Source organism: Mauremys mutica, chromosome 2, assembly GCF_020497125.1.
Source record: "Mauremys mutica isolate MM-2020 ecotype Southern chromosome 2, ASM2049712v1, whole genome shotgun sequence".
In the NCBI taxonomy this organism is placed as follows: Eukaryota; Metazoa; Chordata; order Testudines; family Geoemydidae; genus Mauremys; species Mauremys mutica.
The window spans coordinates 70494913-70514060 of NC_059073.1; the positions used below are offsets into that span (position 1 = coordinate 70494913).

Genomic DNA, 19148 nt, shown 5'->3' on the forward strand with positions numbered 1-19148 from the left:
GTTCCTTTCTACCTCCTCACCCCCCTGCTGCCGCCCTAAGACTGGAAAAACTCCGTGGCCCTGGGCTGTGGCCCTGGGCTGTAGCAGGGAACAAGAGCTTCTCCAGCCCGGGGGCTGTGGTGGGGGCAGATTTTTCCATGGGCTCCAAACTGGCCAGGGTCCCTGGGCATGGGCCCCGGGGACCAGTGGAGTAATCCACCTCTGCCCTTCCTCCCTCCCCCACCCTCAGTGGTGTGAGGTTTGAGGGGGCTTAGCTTCCCTTAGCTTCTGTTACGCACCGCCCATACCCCTCACCTCACCTCTGCTTCTCCTGGGGTTCTTCCCCACCTCCCAATGGTAGGGGGCTGCAGTGGAATCCTGCTCCACTTCCAGGCTGGGGGGGGGGCAGCACCAGGGGCTCTTCCCCTTACCCCCGGCCAGCAGCTGCGGGGGGGAGGGGAGACAGAGGACCCAACCCATTGCTCACACAGAATATGAGGGGGGGAGGGAGATTGAGCTCTGACTGGTTGCTCTGCCCATGTTGGCGGTGAGGGAGAGAGGAAGATAGCCAATCTGAAGGCAGCTTTCCTCCCTTCCTTCCCTCTCTCCTTCCCCCACTCCACAGGACTCAAATTTGCTAGCTTAACTTTGGTTTGGGGAATGGAATGTGACGCATGCATAATATTTACAAGGGGTCTTGCCCCGGAAAGCAAAAGTATAGAGTGCGATCTGGCTCTGACACTAAAATACAAGGGAAGGTATTTTTGTTCTTATGCGTAGTTTTTAAAGAATTCCGCAGCACACCTGTTTGGATGGCACACCGGTTGGGAAACACTGCTCTAAGCTATTGGTTCTTAAGCCCAAGCTGGTAGTAACGAGCTCTTGATAGATGATGCTGTTTTACTCCTTGGCTGTCTACACTTGACTTTTATCTAAAAATGTCTCACTGTTCTTATCATTGATGTGGCTTCACCTATAGTACCAGTGCTTTTTCAGGAGAAATGCAGGACTTTGAATCTACTCTTTGTATGTTAAAACAAGCAAAACTTCCAGCATAGAGTGTGTTCCTTCATTAGGCAACCTTCTGTCTCAAGAAAACAGCCCTAGAATATCCCCTCCCTTGGAGTATTTATTTTATTAAAAGGCCATGTTTTGTTAAACTAACCAGCTTTTGTCAGATACTTCACTGATCACTATATTTTAGGGCTGTCAATTAATTGCAGTTAACTCAAGCAATTAACTCAGAACAAATTAACTTGATTAAAAAAAGTAATTGCAATTAATCACAGTTTTAATTGCACTGTTATACAATAGAAGACCAATTTAAATTTATTATAAATATTTTTGAATGTTTTCTATATTTTCATATATATTGATTTCCATTACAACACAGAAGACAAAGTGTACAGTGCTCACTTTGTATTATTATTTTTATCTTTTTAGTGTAAATATTTGCAAAAAATAGTATTTTTCAGTTCACCTTACACAGGTCCTGTAGTGCAATCTCTTTATTGTGAAAGTGCAACTTTCAAATGTAGATTTTTTTTGTTACATAACTGCACTCAAAAACAAAACAATGTAAAACTTTAGAGGCTTCAAGTCCACTCAATCTTACTTCTTGTGCAGTCAATCAATAAGACAAAAATGTTTGTTTACATTTACGGGCGATAATGCTGCCCGCTTATTTACAATGTCACCTGATGGCGTTCACATGGCACTGTTGTAGCTGGCGTTGCAAGGTATTTACGTGCCAGATATGCTAAATGTTCAAACGCCCCTTCATGCTTTGGCCTCCATTCCAGAGGACATGCTTCCATGCTGATGACGGGTTCTGCTCAATAATGATCTAAAGCAGTGCGGACTGACACACATTCATTTTCAGTATCTGAGTCAGATGTCAGCAACAGAAGGTTGATTTTCTTTTTTGATGATTCAAGGCTCTGTAGTTTCAGAATTGGAGTGTTGCTCTTTTAAGACTTCTGACAGCATGCTCCACCAGTAGGACTTGTAGGCTCTAAAGTTTTGCACTATTTTACTTTTGAGTGCAGTTATGTTAACTTGCCTTTTCACGATAAAGAGATTGCATTACAGAATTTGTGTTAGGTAAATTGAAAAAAAATACAATTTCTTTTGTATTTACAGTGCAAATATTTGTCATAAAAATAAATAGAAAGTGAGCACTGTACACTTTGTATTCTATGTTATAATTGAAATCAATATATTTGAAAATGTAGAAAACATTCAAAAATATTTAACTAAATGGTATTCTGTTATTGTTTGAGTGTGATTAAAACTGATTCATCGTGATTTTTTAAATCTTGCGATTAATCACGATTGATTTTTTTAATTGTTTGACAGACCTACTATATTTTAAAACATGTAATTTTTGTAAATTTAGAGTGGTATGTCTATTCTGTTAGTAATTTCAGTCCTTAAATATTATTTTGTATTCATAAAATCATAGAATCATAGAAGATTAGGACTGGAAGAGACCTCACAAGGTCATCTAGTCCAACCTCCTGCTCAAAGCAGGACCAACACCAACTAAATCATCCCAGCCAGGGCTTTTTCAAGCCAGACCTTAAAAACCTCTAAGGATGGAGATTCCACCACCTTCCTAGGTAGCCCATTCCAGTGCTTCACCACCCTTCTAGTGAAATAGTGTTTCCTAATATCCAACCTAGATCTCTCCCACTGCAATTTGAGACCATTGTTCCTTGTTCTGTCATCTGCCACCACTAAGAACAGCCGAGCTCCATCCTCTTTGGAACCCCCCTTCAGGTAGTTGAAGGCTGCTATCAAATCCCCCCTCACTCTTCTCTCCTGCAGACTAAGTAACGCCAGTTCCCTCAGCCTCTTCTCGTAAGTCATGTGCCCCATATGCCTTCTTCAAGAAGATCAGGGAAGTAATAGACTTTTTAACAGGTTTCAGAGTAGCAGCCGTGTTAGTCTGTATCCGCAAAAAGAACAGGAGTATTTGTGGCACCTTAAAGACTAACAAATTTATTTTAGCATGAGCTTTCGTGAGCTGCAGCTCACTTCTTCGGATGCATAGAATGGAACACACAGACAGGAGAAATTTATACATACAGAGAACATGAAAAGGTGGAAGTATGCATACCAACAGGAAGAGTCTAATCAATTGAGATGAGCTATCGTCAGCAGGAGGAAAAAAACTTTTTGAAGTGATAATTAAGATGGCCCATAGAAGGTGTGAGGAGAACTTAACATAGGGAAATAGATTCAATTAGTGTAATGACCCAACCATTCCCAGTCTCTGTTTAGGCCACAGTTAATTGTGTCTAGTTTGCTTATTAATTCAAGTTCAGCAGTTTCTCTTTGGAGTCTGTTTTTGAAGTTTTTTTGTTGCAAAATTGCCACCTTCAAGTCTGTCACTGAGTGGTTAGAGAGGTTGAAGTGTTCTCCCACTGGTTTTTGAATGTTATGATTCCTGATGTCAGATTTGTGTCCATTTATTCTTTTGCGTAGAGACTGTCCGGTTTGGCCAATGTACATGGCAGAGGGGCATTGCTGGCACATGATGGCATATATCACGTTGGTAGATGTGCAGGTGTACGAGCCCCTGATGGCGTGTCTGATGTGATTAGGTCCTATGATGGTGTCACTTGAATGGATATGTGGACAGAGCTGGCATCGGGCTTTGTTGCAAGGATAGGTTCCTGGGTTAGTGTTTATGTTGTATGGTGTGCGGTTGCTGGTGAGTATTTGCTTCAGGTTGGGAGTTCATAAGGGGGACCTCAGGGCCCTAGCTCAGAGCTCCACAAATTAGAGTCAGCAAACAAAGTCCCTGGGCCCAGTCAGGCTAGTCCCTTGGAATCTGAGGGAGACCACAAGCTTTCTTTTCCTATTTAAATAACCCAGAATGATTGTTCATAAGTTCGAAATCTCTATTTCCCATGCAGTAGAGACTGGTATTTTTACGTTGGTCATGCTACCACAATTAAAAAGTACTTTCACTATGAAAGCACTTACATGCTTCTCTGTTAGCTATTTACCCATGATGTAAACTGCTTTCCCCTTGTCGCTTAATTTGGTTTGTAAAGTTCAGAGGTGATGAAATGCATATTCTTTGAAAGAGAAAAAAAAAAGACTTGGGTTAACTAAATCAAAGGTCCATCAACTGAACTTTACTAAAGTGATACCAAATGCAATAGGACTTGATGCTTACACATTTTCTGCAGTTTCAAAGACCAACTTTTCCATCCTACAGCTCAGCTGATGCAGCAGGAAGTCTATTGGAGTTCATGAGTCAATGGCTGAAAATTTGAAAGTGTGTTCTTAGATGACATTTTTGGATCCTCCTTTCTTGTTCTGAGAGCTGCCCTTGTACGCGTAGCCATAGTCTGCACTGCTCTCTATCTCATTCCTTATTCAACCCCAGAAGAAGTAATCAGATAGGAACCCCCACCCCAGAAAAATGACAGAAGCCAAAGAAAGACAACCTCCAGCATTGTTATACAGCTTGGCCTGTGCTGTTCCCAGATTCTTGGCTGATTGTCTCCTATGTAAAATTCTGGAATCTTAAAGCACATGGCAACAGAGTCCTGTGGCACCTTATGGACTAACAGACGTATTGGAGCATAAGCTTTCGTGGGTGAATACCCACTTCGTCAGACATGTCTGTTAGTTTATAAGGTGTCACAGGACTCTTTGTTGCTTTTTACAGATCCAGACTAACACGGCTACCCCTCTGATACTTAAAACACATGGTGGGCTGTACCAGATAAAGATCCTACAATGAGGAGCATCCTCATCCAAGCACACTTTGATGATACCTTGTTGTTTGGAGCATCTCTAGGCAGAGCTTTAAATGACTTTTTGGATCTCAGCAAAATATTCTCTCCACATCCGTCACCCAGAAAGTCAAGAAGGAAGTACAGACTCTTACCAAAACAAAGAAAATTAGTGTGCATAACTAAAGGTTTTTTCTTTGCAGATTTTTTAATTTTGAGATATGAGGGCTTTTAGTTAGGATTGTTTTTATGTGCAGATGCTTTTTTCCTCCTTTCTCTGAATTGACAGTTGATTTATTATTTGATGTCTTCCTTCCATGCAATACTGATCCCTGCATATGCTAAACAAACAATTTAGTTTGAATATATTTGTATTATTTAATATAATATATATGTTATCCAACCCTTCCTGCTGCTCCTTTATGCCAATTCTATAGGGTGTTGAGTCCACCAACACCATTTCTTGGCCCCCTACCTGAGCCATTACTATAGTTACTTAAGCACTAGCCAATGTAAGACCAGAATGAAGAGTTCTGCATAGACAAATGCAGAAGTTGAACTACATTGCTGATGAACATAAAATATTTCTAAATAAATTGTAACCAGTTAAGAAAAAGGTGTCGCAGTGGACATCTGGACAGAAATAGATGTGCAATGTACACAAACTGGATGGCATACTCTCATTTTGAATATGAAGTTCAATTCCATTCACTGCTTCTTCTAAAAAATAATAAAGCAGAAACAGAATAGGTCCAAAGAAGGACACTGCAGAGGACTAAAGCCATGGAAAAGCTTCCATATGATGAAAGATTACAATTATCAAGATTCCTCCACATTGAGGGAGATTTCATGAGCTTATGTTGTACAGTTCCCTGTGCAGCACAAGATGGTATAATTTTGGGTTTACCCTCCAAAGGGGGATGGCTGCCTTAGGAACTGGGATGTGGACTAGCTGTTTAGCCTTTCTGTGCAGGGGCTGGTGAGAGAGCCCGTTTGCATGTTACTACAACTGGGTGTGTCCCTACCTGTGTGTATGCTGATTAAAAGTGCAGGCTTGGAAAGCTTAGCAACTTGTCACAGCAGCACAGTGTGAGATGGAGCCCAGGCTGGTGGGTCAGGGGGGCTCAGTGGTACCCCAGTTCCAGGTGGCTCCCCAACGGAGGGGGAACCCATCACAGAAAACAACACTGTAGATTCTTTCTGATGGGGTAGATTTGATAAGCAGTTTTCACACCAGCTCACTTTTATTGTGCTGATAAGGCTGAGCATCTGAGCTATCGACTGTGTCTCCCTCAATCACTGAAATTTATCATTTTAAAGTCTGATTTACCAACAGTATTCTTCCCTATATCCTCGCTGTCTCTGAGTGAACAAGGACAGTCTCTAACTTCATGGGTTTTGTGTTTAGGTCATACTTGATGTGACCAATGAGATTACTGAATTTATGAAAGCCAGTTGAGTCTAGATCAGGCCTGCACAACTCGTAAAGCAGCGAGGGCCATATTACTCCAAAGAAAACAGCTGAGGGCTGAACCCCGCCCCCCCTCCCGCACCTCCGAAACACCACCGTCCCCAGTCCCCTGAAACACAACACTCTCCCCCCCTAGCGCTGCCCACCCCAGCGGAAACAAACCCTCCTTCGCCAGTGCCGCCCCGCTGAAACAGCTGTAGGCCGAAAAGGAAGGTGGGAGGGGGGAGTGATACTTTATTAATAATTTTTCAATTAAAGCAAATAATTTTATGTATGGCACACTAGGAAGGCACTGACAGTGTGTGGAAGCCTGCAGTGTAGAGGGGGAAAGAAATGGCATGCATAGGGTGACCAGATCACAGCAGTAAAATAGGACCCACCCTCTCCCCGCTCAGCCCCACCATCACACCCCTCTTCACCCCCAGCCCCTCCGCTGCCTTGCTGCATCCCTCCTAGTCAATCCCCCACTCACCACTCGCCTCCTTTCACCTCCTCCCTCCACTGCCAGAAACCCCCATGCCCACCCCTAGAACTCCTGCTGGCTCACTGCTCGCCTCTTTGCCCACCTGCCGCTTGCCCACCCGCTCACCTCTGACTTGCTGGTCGCCCCCTCGTTCCCCTCCCCCCCAAGTATAAAGCCTCATTCAGAGACCCAGGGTCACTATATTACTGCACACAGCAGTCAATCAATGCAGTTCTAGATAAATCTCTGCATTATGCATTTTTACTTTTATATGACTTTGTATTGAACCTTGGTAATATGTTATAGCAGACCACCGAGGTAGTATAATTAAGGTAGGCCTGTCTGGACTCATAAAAATGGCTGAGAAACAACTGAGAAGGTTTAGAGGAAAACCATGGCCCTTCACATATCTCTGATTGTCACACTGACCTCTGAGTTATCAGACTGAGGCAAGAGAAAATAACCCAGCATCTCCAAAGCCAATATTTAAGATAGTGCATTGTTAAGTCAAGTTAAACTGTTAGTTAGTTCAGAAAAAATTGTATTTTTCAATTAACTAGGCCTTTCTTTGCATTTCTGACCCTATAGATCATTCTAATTATTTGGTGATTTTTCTATTGTTTTATTACTGTTTCAGTCTTTTAACATACACTCCAATGAGCAGTGGCTTCATGGTTTTATGTTGGGTTTTGAGGTTCCTTTCACTCACGGATTTCACCTCCAAATTCTAGATAATTTACCCTCTTCCCACTTCAGATTTTTTTTAATCCCATCTATGGGCTTGTCTACACTACACAGCTTTTAGAGACAAGGCTATGTTGATACAGCCTTGTTGCTAAAAGTCAGCATGTGTGAACACTCTTTTGCGCTTTTTTGTTGGAACTTTTGCCAACAAAATACTTCCAGCCCCGCAAGCGGCATAAGCTTTGTCGGCAGGAGAGCGCTCCTGCCGACAAAGCTGCATTCACACTGCTGCTTGCGTTGGCAAAACTTTTGTCTTTCGCGTGGGAACTTTTTTAAATATCTGTGAAAGACAGAAGTTTTGGCAACAACTGTTCAGTGTAGACATATATATTTGTCTCTCCCTCACTATCATCTAGTTTGAAAGTATTTTTAGTTTTTGGACTTCTAACATATAAAAGCCTGGAAAACTAACAGAAGGCTCATTCCACTGACCTGGTGCTCAAATGTCTGTAGATTGATTGGTTGTTAACTACCCAAGTGTGACTAACAAAAAACCCGTCAAGTTAGAGATTGCCCTGGATCATTAGATAAATAGCATTTACAGGCAAGGATGCCTGCCCCGCCTCCAATTCCTGGCTTCTTTTAAATCATGGCTGCAATTACAAAAATAATAAATAATAACACTGACTCAAAACTGCACCAGTACTTTAGGCCTCTGTGAGCTGACATATGATGCAGTGATGCCGGAGAGCAAAAAAAAGGCTGCCATTTTTTCACTGCATCTTTAACTGTGAAGTGAAATGTTTGATTGTCAGAGCCAAGAGTTAATTGTTATGTTAATCACTTCTTGACTAACATTGGATGTCCTAAAATTGACTCCTAGAACATCTTCCCCATATATAGTAAGGAGTTTCCTGTAGTGAGTAGCTTTATGTTAAATCACAGCTTATAAAAAGCTAATATTGAAACTATTGTACTTTGTATTCTTGACAGGTTATGAAGTTCATGGTATAGAAAAAATACCAGAAGGACCGGGGCTTATTGTTTATTACCATGGAGCCACTTCTGTAGACTACCACTTCTTTGTCTGTAATCTCTATATACAGACGGGCAGAGTCTCCTATTCAGTAGTTGACCGCAGCTTACGTATTATACCAGGTAAAGTACTTTTATTGTAAATGAGAGAGTTAGAAATATTTTAAATTCAGACACACAAGTCTATTACACAATACTAGACATAAATACCTTATTACAAATATTAAGACTCAAACAAAATACTTTCCAAGTAAGCACTACAGAAAATAGTATAATTTCAAGCATTTGAGAAACTCTAAGGCCTTCTGAAGTTCATTATAGCTAAAAGTTCTTTGAGCTCCTGGCCATGTGGATCCCACATATGGTGCGCTTGCGACCTCTGTACAGAAGTTTGGAAAGCTTTACTCTAGCAATGTCCAGCAAAGGGTTGCAGAGGCACCCTATATGCTCTCATGTTCCCCCTTGCTAAAACACAGAGGGTGGGGCTGTGGGAATATCTTGCTAACTTGGCAGATGGTAGTGTGAGAAGCTGAGGTGTTTAGGCTTCAAGGACGGGCTAATTAGGCTGTGAGCTGTGTAGTGAGATGCTGGCCTTGGGCTGGTTCTCATCTGCCAGTAGGCAGTAAACAGGATAATAAATCAGAAAGTTGTACAGAATGACAGTTATCCAATGAAGTTATAGCTGTGCCTGTGTGTACTTTATTAACCAATTAGCAATTGCCTGATTGCCTGCCATAATTGTATAAAAGATGTATGCTGGAGAGAAATAAACGATTTTGCTACCAATCACATTGATTGTTGGGCTCTGTCCATGCCCGCCTGAGAGGCACTGAGATGCAACAAATGGTGACCCCGACGTGATTCGAATCGAATGATGATAGTGTCGGTGGCCTAGTGTCGGTGGCCTGGTCCAGGCGGAGGAGCTGCGGTGGGGAGTGCTGGAGAAGCCCCCGGGCGTCCGAAAGGAGAGGCGCACCTGAGCTCAGAGGTGAGCGGCTATAAGCCGCTGGGCGTCTGAAAAGAGAGGCGCACCTGAGCCCAGAGGAGAGCGGCTATAAGTCGCGGCGGGGAGTGCTGGAGAAGCCCCCAGGCGTCCGAAAGGAGAGGCGCACCTGAGCTCAGAGGTGAGCGGCTAGAAGCCGCAGGGCGTCCGAAAAAAGAGGCGCACCTGAGCCCAGAGGAGAGCGGCTAAGTTATGAGTACCGCTGTATCAGCTGAAGAAAAGATAACACAGAAGCCTTTATTGCACATTATGAACCGACAGGGGGAAAGAATCTCCCCTGCTGCACTACCTCACTTATTAAGGAAAGAGGGGGAGCTGGAGAGGCTCCTCCTAACCGCCCTTTGGGCACAGGACGAGGAGGTGCTCCGCTGGAAGCGAGCCCTGGACGGGAAGAAGTTGGAGTGCACGGCGCAGGCAGAGGCTCGTGCCGTGGCCCCGGAGGTCGTTCGGACCTACAAGCGAGTAAGTTGTTTTGGCAGGAACCTGGAGAAGGCATCCTACGCTGGCTGGTCTGAGCCTGGGACAATGCCGGGAAAACCGTTATGCTTCTCCGGTATGAGCAGCAACAGCTGGGTGTTCTGACACAGGATTCATAGATTAAAAGAAGCCAAGCAGGGAAGGAAAAAGAACAGAATGAGTTAACCAAAGAAATCTTTCTGGCTCCAGTCAAGGACACGCCGCACAGCTAAGACTTGGTGGACAGCCAAGGAAAAGGGGGACTTGACTGGGCCCAAAAAGCTAATGAGAGCTGAAAAATCCTACCAGGCACTAACGGAATGTGTTAGCTGTTTCTTCTCACAGGTATGGAAGAGCTGCCCAAAGATTCTAGCAGCCCTGCCACTTTTTGGAATCAGGAGACTGACTGCTTGGACCCATGATTTTTACTGCAAAAAGACCCCTTCACATCAGGAGAATTCTGCTACTGATGATTGGTCTATTTTTTTTTCTAGCTCCATTGTGCTTTTAAATGGCAGGAAAAAAGGACAAGGTGACGTGCTGGCTAACCTCTCCCTTGTCCGCTGCAGCCCCCATTGTGTTATTGGAATTTTTTTTTTGAAAGAAGCAAAATTACTATAGCATGATGTCCTGATAATTTCCCCCGTAGAAGCTGAACCACGACGGTGGTGGAAAAGAAGAAAAAACACTCACATCACTGACATTGCCAAAGTCCAGAAATTCCTGACTAAAAGGACATTGAGAACTGACCCTGGTGAAGAAATAAAGAATTGTACACTGGCAGGAAGAAATTTGGGACTCCTGCTGAGAAATGTGGTATTAATTGGATTTTGGGGTTTATTCTACGGGCTGCGCCCTGTGTTTTGGATAAATTTTTTAGTATGTATTGCCCTCCCTAATTAGATTGTAAATGATATTGCCCTTATTTAGTTTTTTATTGTTGGAGCTCCGCTGATGGCCATTCAGAGTGATTTTAAGCACCAGGATGGCCCACTGCCCTTACAGATATATTAGGAGTACCATCTGATCTGGGGTTGTAGAGACATACCTGGACACTGTCTGGGTGGAAGTGTGTACATTCGCAGTGCTCCTCCCCAGCATTTGGACCGGTTAGGGTGGGTGTGGGCTTTCACATACCGAATCCTGCTGGGTCCATGGGGAGGATGAATGTGGAATTAATTACCCCAGTTTTCTAGAGTTTAATTGTTTTTTGTCCTCAAGGTTTGAGAAAACTCAGCCAAAGGTTTGTTGAGTATTCTCAAAGGGGGGAGTTGTAGGTTACTAGGCATAAATTTAGCTAACTCGGGAGAATGGCTTTGGGCCTGTGTGACCCAAAGTACCTTTATGTAAAGTGCTTTTGTTAGCCTTACCTGAATTTTGTAATTTCTTGTGTTATGTGCTGACTATTGGCAGTTGCAAGACTGTTTGATACTAGATGTAGCCTATATTAAAATAGATAGGCTAAAAGCAGATGTTGTAATTAAAGTTATATGCATGAGAATGTAGCCCCCAGGGTGGGAAAGTACAGATAATTGTTCACAGAAGAATATCAGAAGGGTGGGGGCTAGTTAAGAAGTACACCCTCCTAGCTAAATTGGTAGTGAAATAAGTTGGTATTCTTGAAAGGAACGGTTTAGCAAGAGGAAAAAAGGATCGGGCCCAGGCGGGCAGGCAACAGACAACAAGCTTGGAAATCAGGTTGGAAACCTTTGAGGGTGTAGTGGAAAGAAAAAGTAATTAAGCACAAGCTTGGGAATTTTAAATATTCAGGAGGATACTTGGAATGGTGATTTAGGTTGAGAAAGGTGGTTGTTGGAGTACAAGCGAGTAATTTTTAAGGAGAGTAAAAAGTTAATTCTGTGGTTGCTAGAGGGAATAGCAGTTGAATTTTGTAAAGATGCTAAAGAGTAAAGTTTTTGGGGTTTTTGAAATGTTTGTAAATAAATTTAGGCAAAGAAATTAGTTTGCAATTGTTTGGCTATGAATAATTTTGTTGCATTAGCTGAAGAATGTATATAGTGCTATGTAATTGATATTGTATTAGGCTTAAGGGCATATAAGTGGTGATGTTTTCCTTCAGTGTTTAAAAATAGAAGTTAAAAGTAAGAAATTTTAAGCTGTGAATAGCTTTGAATCCAGAAGCAAGCCAGAAGCAATTGTATTAATGTAAATGATTTAATTGATGAAGTGATTCCCCTGTTTTGCCTGATATTAATAAGGGTATTTGTATATTTTATGTAATGATTGATTGCCCAGTAGGGGTAGACCTGTTTTTGTTTTTTAGATAATTAAAGAAAATTAATGCCAGTTGCACAGTATTTAATATACCATGCCTTTACTAATAGAGTTAAAATTTATGTTTTGTGTTCTATGTTGTCTTGTGGTGTTTGTTTTCTGGCCAGAATTGTTGTTGTGTTATTTTAGGGAAGATTTTTATGTGGTTACATGGTGTGTTTTCTTTATTCCCCCCCCCCTCAGTGTCAGTTTGATCACCTGACATATGAGGGATGAATTGGTAACAGAAATTTGTCACAGTTTGGTGAGCAATAGAGAATGGGGGAACCCTGCAGAATTTACACCATCTATCTGTTTTACCCTTGTTATTTTATGTTTGTTTTGTTTTGTGCTGTTGGTGTTATATGTTAAGAATTGCATGGTTATAGGTGAGCCCTATAGAATAAGGAAATACTGTTGTTACTGTTATTGTACCGAAGCGCTTGAGAAAACGAGGGGAGGAATGGAGGAGGCTAGGGAACCACGGAAGATATTGTCACGGTTTAGTTAGGCAGCTGGTGTTTTTATTTGCCTTTTAGCCTTGGCTTGTGTAGATTGTAGTATTGATATTATGAGTTGGGAATGTTTTGCGATTGCCTTTCCTTTTTTTTTATTTTGAGTAAAGGGGGGAGATGTGGGAATATCTTGCTAACTTGGCAGATGGTAGTGTGAGAAGCTGAGGTGTTTAGGCTTCAAGGACGGGCTAATTAGGCTGTGAGCTGTGTAGTGAGATGCTGGCCTTGGGCTGGTTCTCATCTGCCAGTAGGCAGTAAACAGGATAATAAATCAGAAAGTTGTACAGAATGACAGTTATCCAATGAAGTTATAGCTGTGCCTGTGTGTACTTTATTAACCAATTAGCAATTGCCTGATTGCTTGCCTTAATTGTATAAAAGATGTATGCTGGAGAGAAATAAACGATTTTGCTACCAATCACATTGATTGTTGGGCTCTGTCCATGCCCGCCTGAGAGGCACTGAGATGCAACAGGGGCAACCCCAACTGCCAGCCACTTCCTTCTGACCGCCCTGACAGAGAGATGGAACTAAAGTATAAACCAATCTAACAAATTTGTTTTTTCAGCATTGTAACCTACTGTATTGTTGTTAAATAGAAATCCTATGAAGCATCCCAACTTTTCATTATGATGAGCATCAGGAACTAATAATTGATTGCTCTGTCCCATGCATATTCAAAACTTGGACTCAGAATGCAAAATACATCTTTGATGTAATTTCATTGAAGTTAATGGAGTTGTACCAAAGATGGATTTTACCAGTACAGTAGAACCTCAGAGTTACAAACACCTTGGGAATGGAGGTTGTTCATAACTCTGAAATGTTCATAAATCTGAACAAAATGTTATGGTTATGCTTTCAAAAGTTTGCAACTGAACATTGACTGAAAACAGCTTTGAAACTTTACCATGAAGAAGAAAAATGCTGCTTTCCCTTTATTTTTTTAGTAGTTTACGTTTAACACAGTACTGTACTGTATTTGCTCTTTTTTTTTTTTGGTCTTACTACTGCCTGATTGAGTATTTCCAGTTCCAAATGAGGTGTGTGGTTGACTGGTGAATTTGTAACTCTGGTGTTCATAATTCTGAGGTTCTACAGAAGTCTTTGTATGTAGTCTTCCAGCTAGTTTTCTTTAATAGTTATTTTGTTTCCCTGACTTCTTCCAACTGGTGTTCTGAAAATGAAGGTTAATTACTTATAATCATTTTTTTTCTCACATTCATGGGATGTGATGGCCTAGAAGCTCTGAAGATGGATCCTAACAGGCAGTGCCCATTGGAGCACTCAGGTGCTCTTACTTTCCCCTTCCTTCACTGTTCTTGAACATTCTAGGTGTGAGGCTATAAAGGGGGGCATGGGGATCCATCACTTCAGGTCTTTCCACTGCTTGATCAACACCATGTATGGATTATGACTCCAAGCAAGAGGGGAAGGCAGATGGGGAATATGAGTATGCCGAGTCCATTTTCAAGAACCTCAATTAAGTAACCTTCATTTCTCCTTTGAGTGGCTTCTGCAAATTCCCACTAATGAGATAAACTGATTAGAAGTACCCATTCTAGGAAGGTGGGCAAGGAACACTAAATTAAAAAGAGATTGAAGGATCTAGAAGCCAAGTTGAGAGCATAATGAATATGGAAGGATAGAACTCCATGTGACCACCATACTGATTTTTGCAGTTGGAACACTGAAGCAAGGAAATAATGTAGCCTTCTTGATTCTAGTGGAATTGGCTGTAATCCTTTGAAGGAGTGGAACCAAAGGTAAAGAATGTGTTTCCTGAATATAGAGTTTATTCCATCTAGATAATGGATGTGAAGATGCAGACTGTCCCTTTTTGTCATCAGCATATAATAGAAATAGACTTGGAGAATGACTTATGCTTCTTGTTCATCTGTAGAGAATGCCAATGCTCTTTTAATATCAAGTGTATGAAGTCTTACCTTAGCCCTATGGGAGTGAACTTTGGGGCAGGGAGCATGGCAAATTTATTGATTGATTGATGTAGCAATCTGCACCAACTTTGGGTAAAAAACAGGAGTGAAGACTAGCACTACCTTGTCTTTTGGAAAATTGTATATGGCAGCTCTACCACAAGAGCTTGTAATTCATTAACTCTTCTTGCTGAAGTAATTGCTACTAGAAATGTTGTTGTAAGTGAAAGGAGAAATAAAGAACATTTCCCCCACTGGCTGAAAAGGTTATTGCATTAATTGCATAAGTACCCAGTTATAGGAGGGTATATATGGTTTAGACCCTTCATAAATTTGTTAAATTATTCATCTATAAGCACCAACCTATTACAGCGGAAGGTAGCTATGGCTGATAAATGCACTCTAACTGAGGACAATGATAATCCTTTAATTTTATGATAAAGTAAATACTCCAGCAGGGCCGCCCAGAGGGGGGGGCAAAGGGGGCAATTTGCCCCGGGCTCCGCAGGGGCCCCCAAGAGAACAGCGGAGGCTCCCGCCTCTGCCCCTCTCCTGGAGCCTCAGCGCATCAAGCGCCGAGTCTCCGCCAGGGCCCCTGAGCCCCACCCCGCTCAGAGCCGCGTGAGGAGGGGGCGGGGCTGGGGGCACCGGGCTGAGCTCAGCTGCCTCCGCTCGGCGTGGAGCTCCCAGCCCCGCCCCCTCACCACGCGGCTCTGAGCGGGACGGAGCTCAGGCCCCGCCGGCCACACGCTGAGGCTGTTCCAGCGAGGCGCTGAGACTCCAGGTGAGGAGGGAGCCGGGGGTAAGAGGCTGGGGCCGGGCGGGGGGGAAGTGGGACCCGCCGCCGCCACCGCCGCAGCGCAGCCCGGGGTCTTCGGCGGCGGGGGGCCCTTCCATTCTGGGACCCGCCGCCGAAGTGCCCCGAAGACCCACGGCGGGAGCCCCCCCCCGCCGAATTACCGCCGAAGACCGGGCTGTGCTTCAGCGGCGGGTCCCGCTTCGGCGGTAATTCGGCGGCGGGGGGCTCCCGCCGCAGGTCTTCGGGGCACTTCGGTGGCGGGTCCCGGAACGGAAGGGCCCCCCGCCGCCGAAGACCCCGGGCCCCCGGAATCCTCTGGGCGGCCCTGTATATATTCTGGGTAAGCAACTGTGATTTTTTTTTTAACTGATTCAAATTAAGTGAGGGTGTTAGCCAGGATTCTCTCAACCCAAAGCTCAGAGTAACTGTTTTCTTTGTGAGACAGTGTCAGGAACAAATCAGTGGGTGACACAGTGCATCCATCTGATTAAAGATTGACACAAACCCAAAATGCTTTCATCCCAATTACTATTTTATTAGAACTCAGGCACAAAGATATGCAAAATGTTAAAGCGCCCCCAAATAATAGTTACCCATGGTCTGAAGGGGTCTCAAGTGATCAAATGACAAGGTTCAAGTGGCCAGTTGAGTGCCTGTCACTTTGGATTCCAAGAGATGTCCAGAAGGTCAAATGCAAATTCCTCAGACCTGTCTACCCCTTTTAGGTTAGCAACTACTACAATTATATCAACAACATGTCAATCAAAGAAAAAACATTAAGCAAGCACGTTTTAAGCTGTTAGTCCTGCAGCTGTCTTTCCACACAACAACAGTCCAAAGATATAGCTAGACTTCCTGGTTTTTTAAGACACAATTTCAGCACTTTCAAAGAAAGCTTTAACAGGAAGGCAAGCAGGGTCATGCCCAACTCTCGTGGTCACTCAGCCGTCACCATCTGGCTCGTTTAGTTATGCTAAAGGCTGCTACAAAGGCCTACTGACTAGCTTTAGCTATTTTTAGCAATGAGCACATTAATTGATATTCCAGTTACTGGCAATAGCCTAAAAACATTAGGCATTCTGCTGGTTGTCAAAATGTCCCCTAACAAAGGGAGCATACAAGAAAGGGCTGTTTAGTTTCAAGCTGTACATTTATTAAACAATTCTGATTTCCAAGTGAGCCTCAGGCAAAGTCTCAGAAGTTTTTAATGTAAAAGTGAGAAAAACTATGGACCAAATTCTGCAGTTACTAAAGTCAGAATTTAGCCTTAAATTTGTATCCATCAACAGATGCAGTAGTAGTAACTGAAAAATACAACGACCTTTCAGCACAGTCATGTCACCCTGCAGTAACTTCCTTGGTTTTATTCTATCTACTTTGTCTGTTCTTTGTCTGGATAACTCCATTTATTCTGGGGCTGCTGAAGCAGGGTGAGCTTGAGCCTGGGATGGTTTTGGGGGGAAAACAGAAAAGGAAAAAAAAAACAAGAGGGGAAGAGCAGATGGCAGCTTCCTTCCTGGAGTGCTGCTGCAAGCAGGCTAAACAGACAGTGGTGGACATGGCTGGTGGAGTCTGGAGGGAAGTTGGTCAGCATTGGGAGAGAGGCAAGTAGTGAGTGAGGCAGCAATGAGCACAGGAAAGAAGGGATGCACTAAGTGGAGAGCCAGTGGATAGGGACCTCAGTGGCCCAGGTGTGTCTTTGAAGGGGTGCCAGGAACAAAGCTGAAATGGAATAAGGCCAGTTCAGGAGGGACAGGAAAGACAGAGATACTAGGAAAGTAGGGATAACCACAAAAGGAACAGTACTTAGGAAAAGGAAAGACAGTGGTATAAGGGGAAAAGAGAAAATGTTAAAGGAAGAACAGTAGAGCTAAACAAGAGGAAAAATAGCAAAGGAGTCTCTAAGTAATCTAAGAAATTATTAGAAAAACATTGTTAGTAAATGCTGAGAAAAGTAAAGTAAACGAAATGCAAAGGAAATAAGCTGTAATAAAAGAGAAATTGTAATTAAAGAGAAACAGACTAAAAAAATATGGAGGAAGTGAGCTGTAAGTAACGACTGTAAAACAAAACATCCAGACAGAATCTTAAAGTGTACAAAGTGACGTGACAGGATTAGGGAAATTGCCAGAGAGGAAAGGGACTGTAAGCCAGAACGTAACAGAGAGATAATCAATCTTCTTCAGTCAAGAAGCCAACACATCACATCAAGGAACACATGCCTTTATTTAAGCTGGACTCAAAACAGTAAACAAAGATTGCACAAGAGGATTGCTCAAGATATGACTAAACATCCTGTCATAGGTCTCACCCCCACTCTGAACTTTAGGGTACAGATGTGGGGACCTGCATGGACACTTCTAAGATTAATTACCCGCTTAGATCTGGTCTCGCTGCCACCATCCAGATTTCTGAGTACCCGGAACACTCTCTTTCCCCCCAAAACCTTCCCCTCCCTGGGTAGCCTTGAGAGACTCCTCCACCAATTCCCTGGTGAGTCCAGGTCCAATTCCCTTGGATCTACAAAACAGGGAAAAAATCAATCAGGTTCTTAAAAAGAAGGCTTTTAATTAAAGAAAAGAAAGGTAAAAGAAAGAAAGAAAAAAAAAACCCTGGGAGACAACATACCAGCTAATCTCACAGACAATAGATTGAAAACACAGGATGTTCCCCTGGGCAAAAACCTTAATACACACAAGGATACCCAATTTGATAATTCCCCTAATTGCACCAAGACAAGTTACAAAAGAAAATAAACATAAACCTATTTATTCCTTTCTAAAACTTACTACTCTGATAAGAGGCTGGTTTCTTAATCTTTTTCACTCCGGCTGAAACTGAAACTGACTAAACATAGGAAACTTCCCTCCTTCCTTTTGAAACATCTTGTTCCGCCATTGGTTCCTCTGGTCAGGTGTGAGCTAGGCTAGGTGAACTTCTTAACCCTTTGTAGGTAAAAGAGGCATTAACCCTTAACTATCTGTTTATGACACGCCCCCCAAATCTCAGACAGTGTTGAACCACACTGGCGATGATTTCTTCCTAGAACTTTAGAATAAACAGATTAATAAAACACATGGACCTTTACATATACTACTAATTATGTAAAACTACAAGATTTTTCATATTTCAAGGACAATTTTAACCAGTTAACTCTGGGAAACTTTCATGGGAGAGTGCATCAGCTACTTTGTTAGAAGCTCCTGAAATGTGTTGAATTTCAAAATCAAAATCTTGGAGAGCTAAACTCCATCGAAGAAGTTTTTTGTTGTTTCCCCTGGCAGTATGAAGCCACTTTAGTGCAGCATGGTCGGTTTGTAGCTGGAAACGCCGTCCCCAAATGTATGGGCATAGCTTTTCCAGGGCATACACAATGGCGTAGCATTCTTTTTCACTGATTGACCAGTGGCTTTCCCTCTCAGACAGTTTCTTGCTGAGAAACACGACAGGATGGAATTCTTGATCCGGTCCTTCCTGCATTAAAACTGCTCCTACACCACGCTCAGATGCATCTGTGGTTACTAGGAATGGTTTGTCAAAGTCTGGGGCCCTTAGCACAGGGTCAGACATGAGTGTTGCCTTTAGCTGGTTAAAGGCCTTCTGACACTCATCAGTCCACTTAACTGCATTTGGCTGTGTCTTTCTGGTCAAGTCTGTCAGTGGGGCAGCGATTTGGCTGTAGTGTGGTACAAATCGCCTGTAATATCCGGCCAAGCCTAAGAACGATTGGACCTTTTTCTTTGACTTGGGGATAGGCCACTTTTGGATAGCATCCACT

At 43.0% G+C, this 19148-nt stretch overlaps 1 protein-coding gene across 1 annotated transcript in view; it reads left to right on the plus strand.

The window, feature by feature from the left end:
* The window catches only part of LOC123364667 (transmembrane protein 68-like), a 111187-nt gene that overhangs the window by 74009 nt on the left and 18030 nt on the right, over positions 1-19148 (plus strand). Inside the window, exon 3 of the mRNA XM_045006968.1 lies at positions 8345-8509. Coding sequence (XP_044862903.1) covers positions 8345-8509 — 165 coding nt within the window. The remainder of the gene's footprint in view (positions 1-8344; positions 8510-19148) is intronic.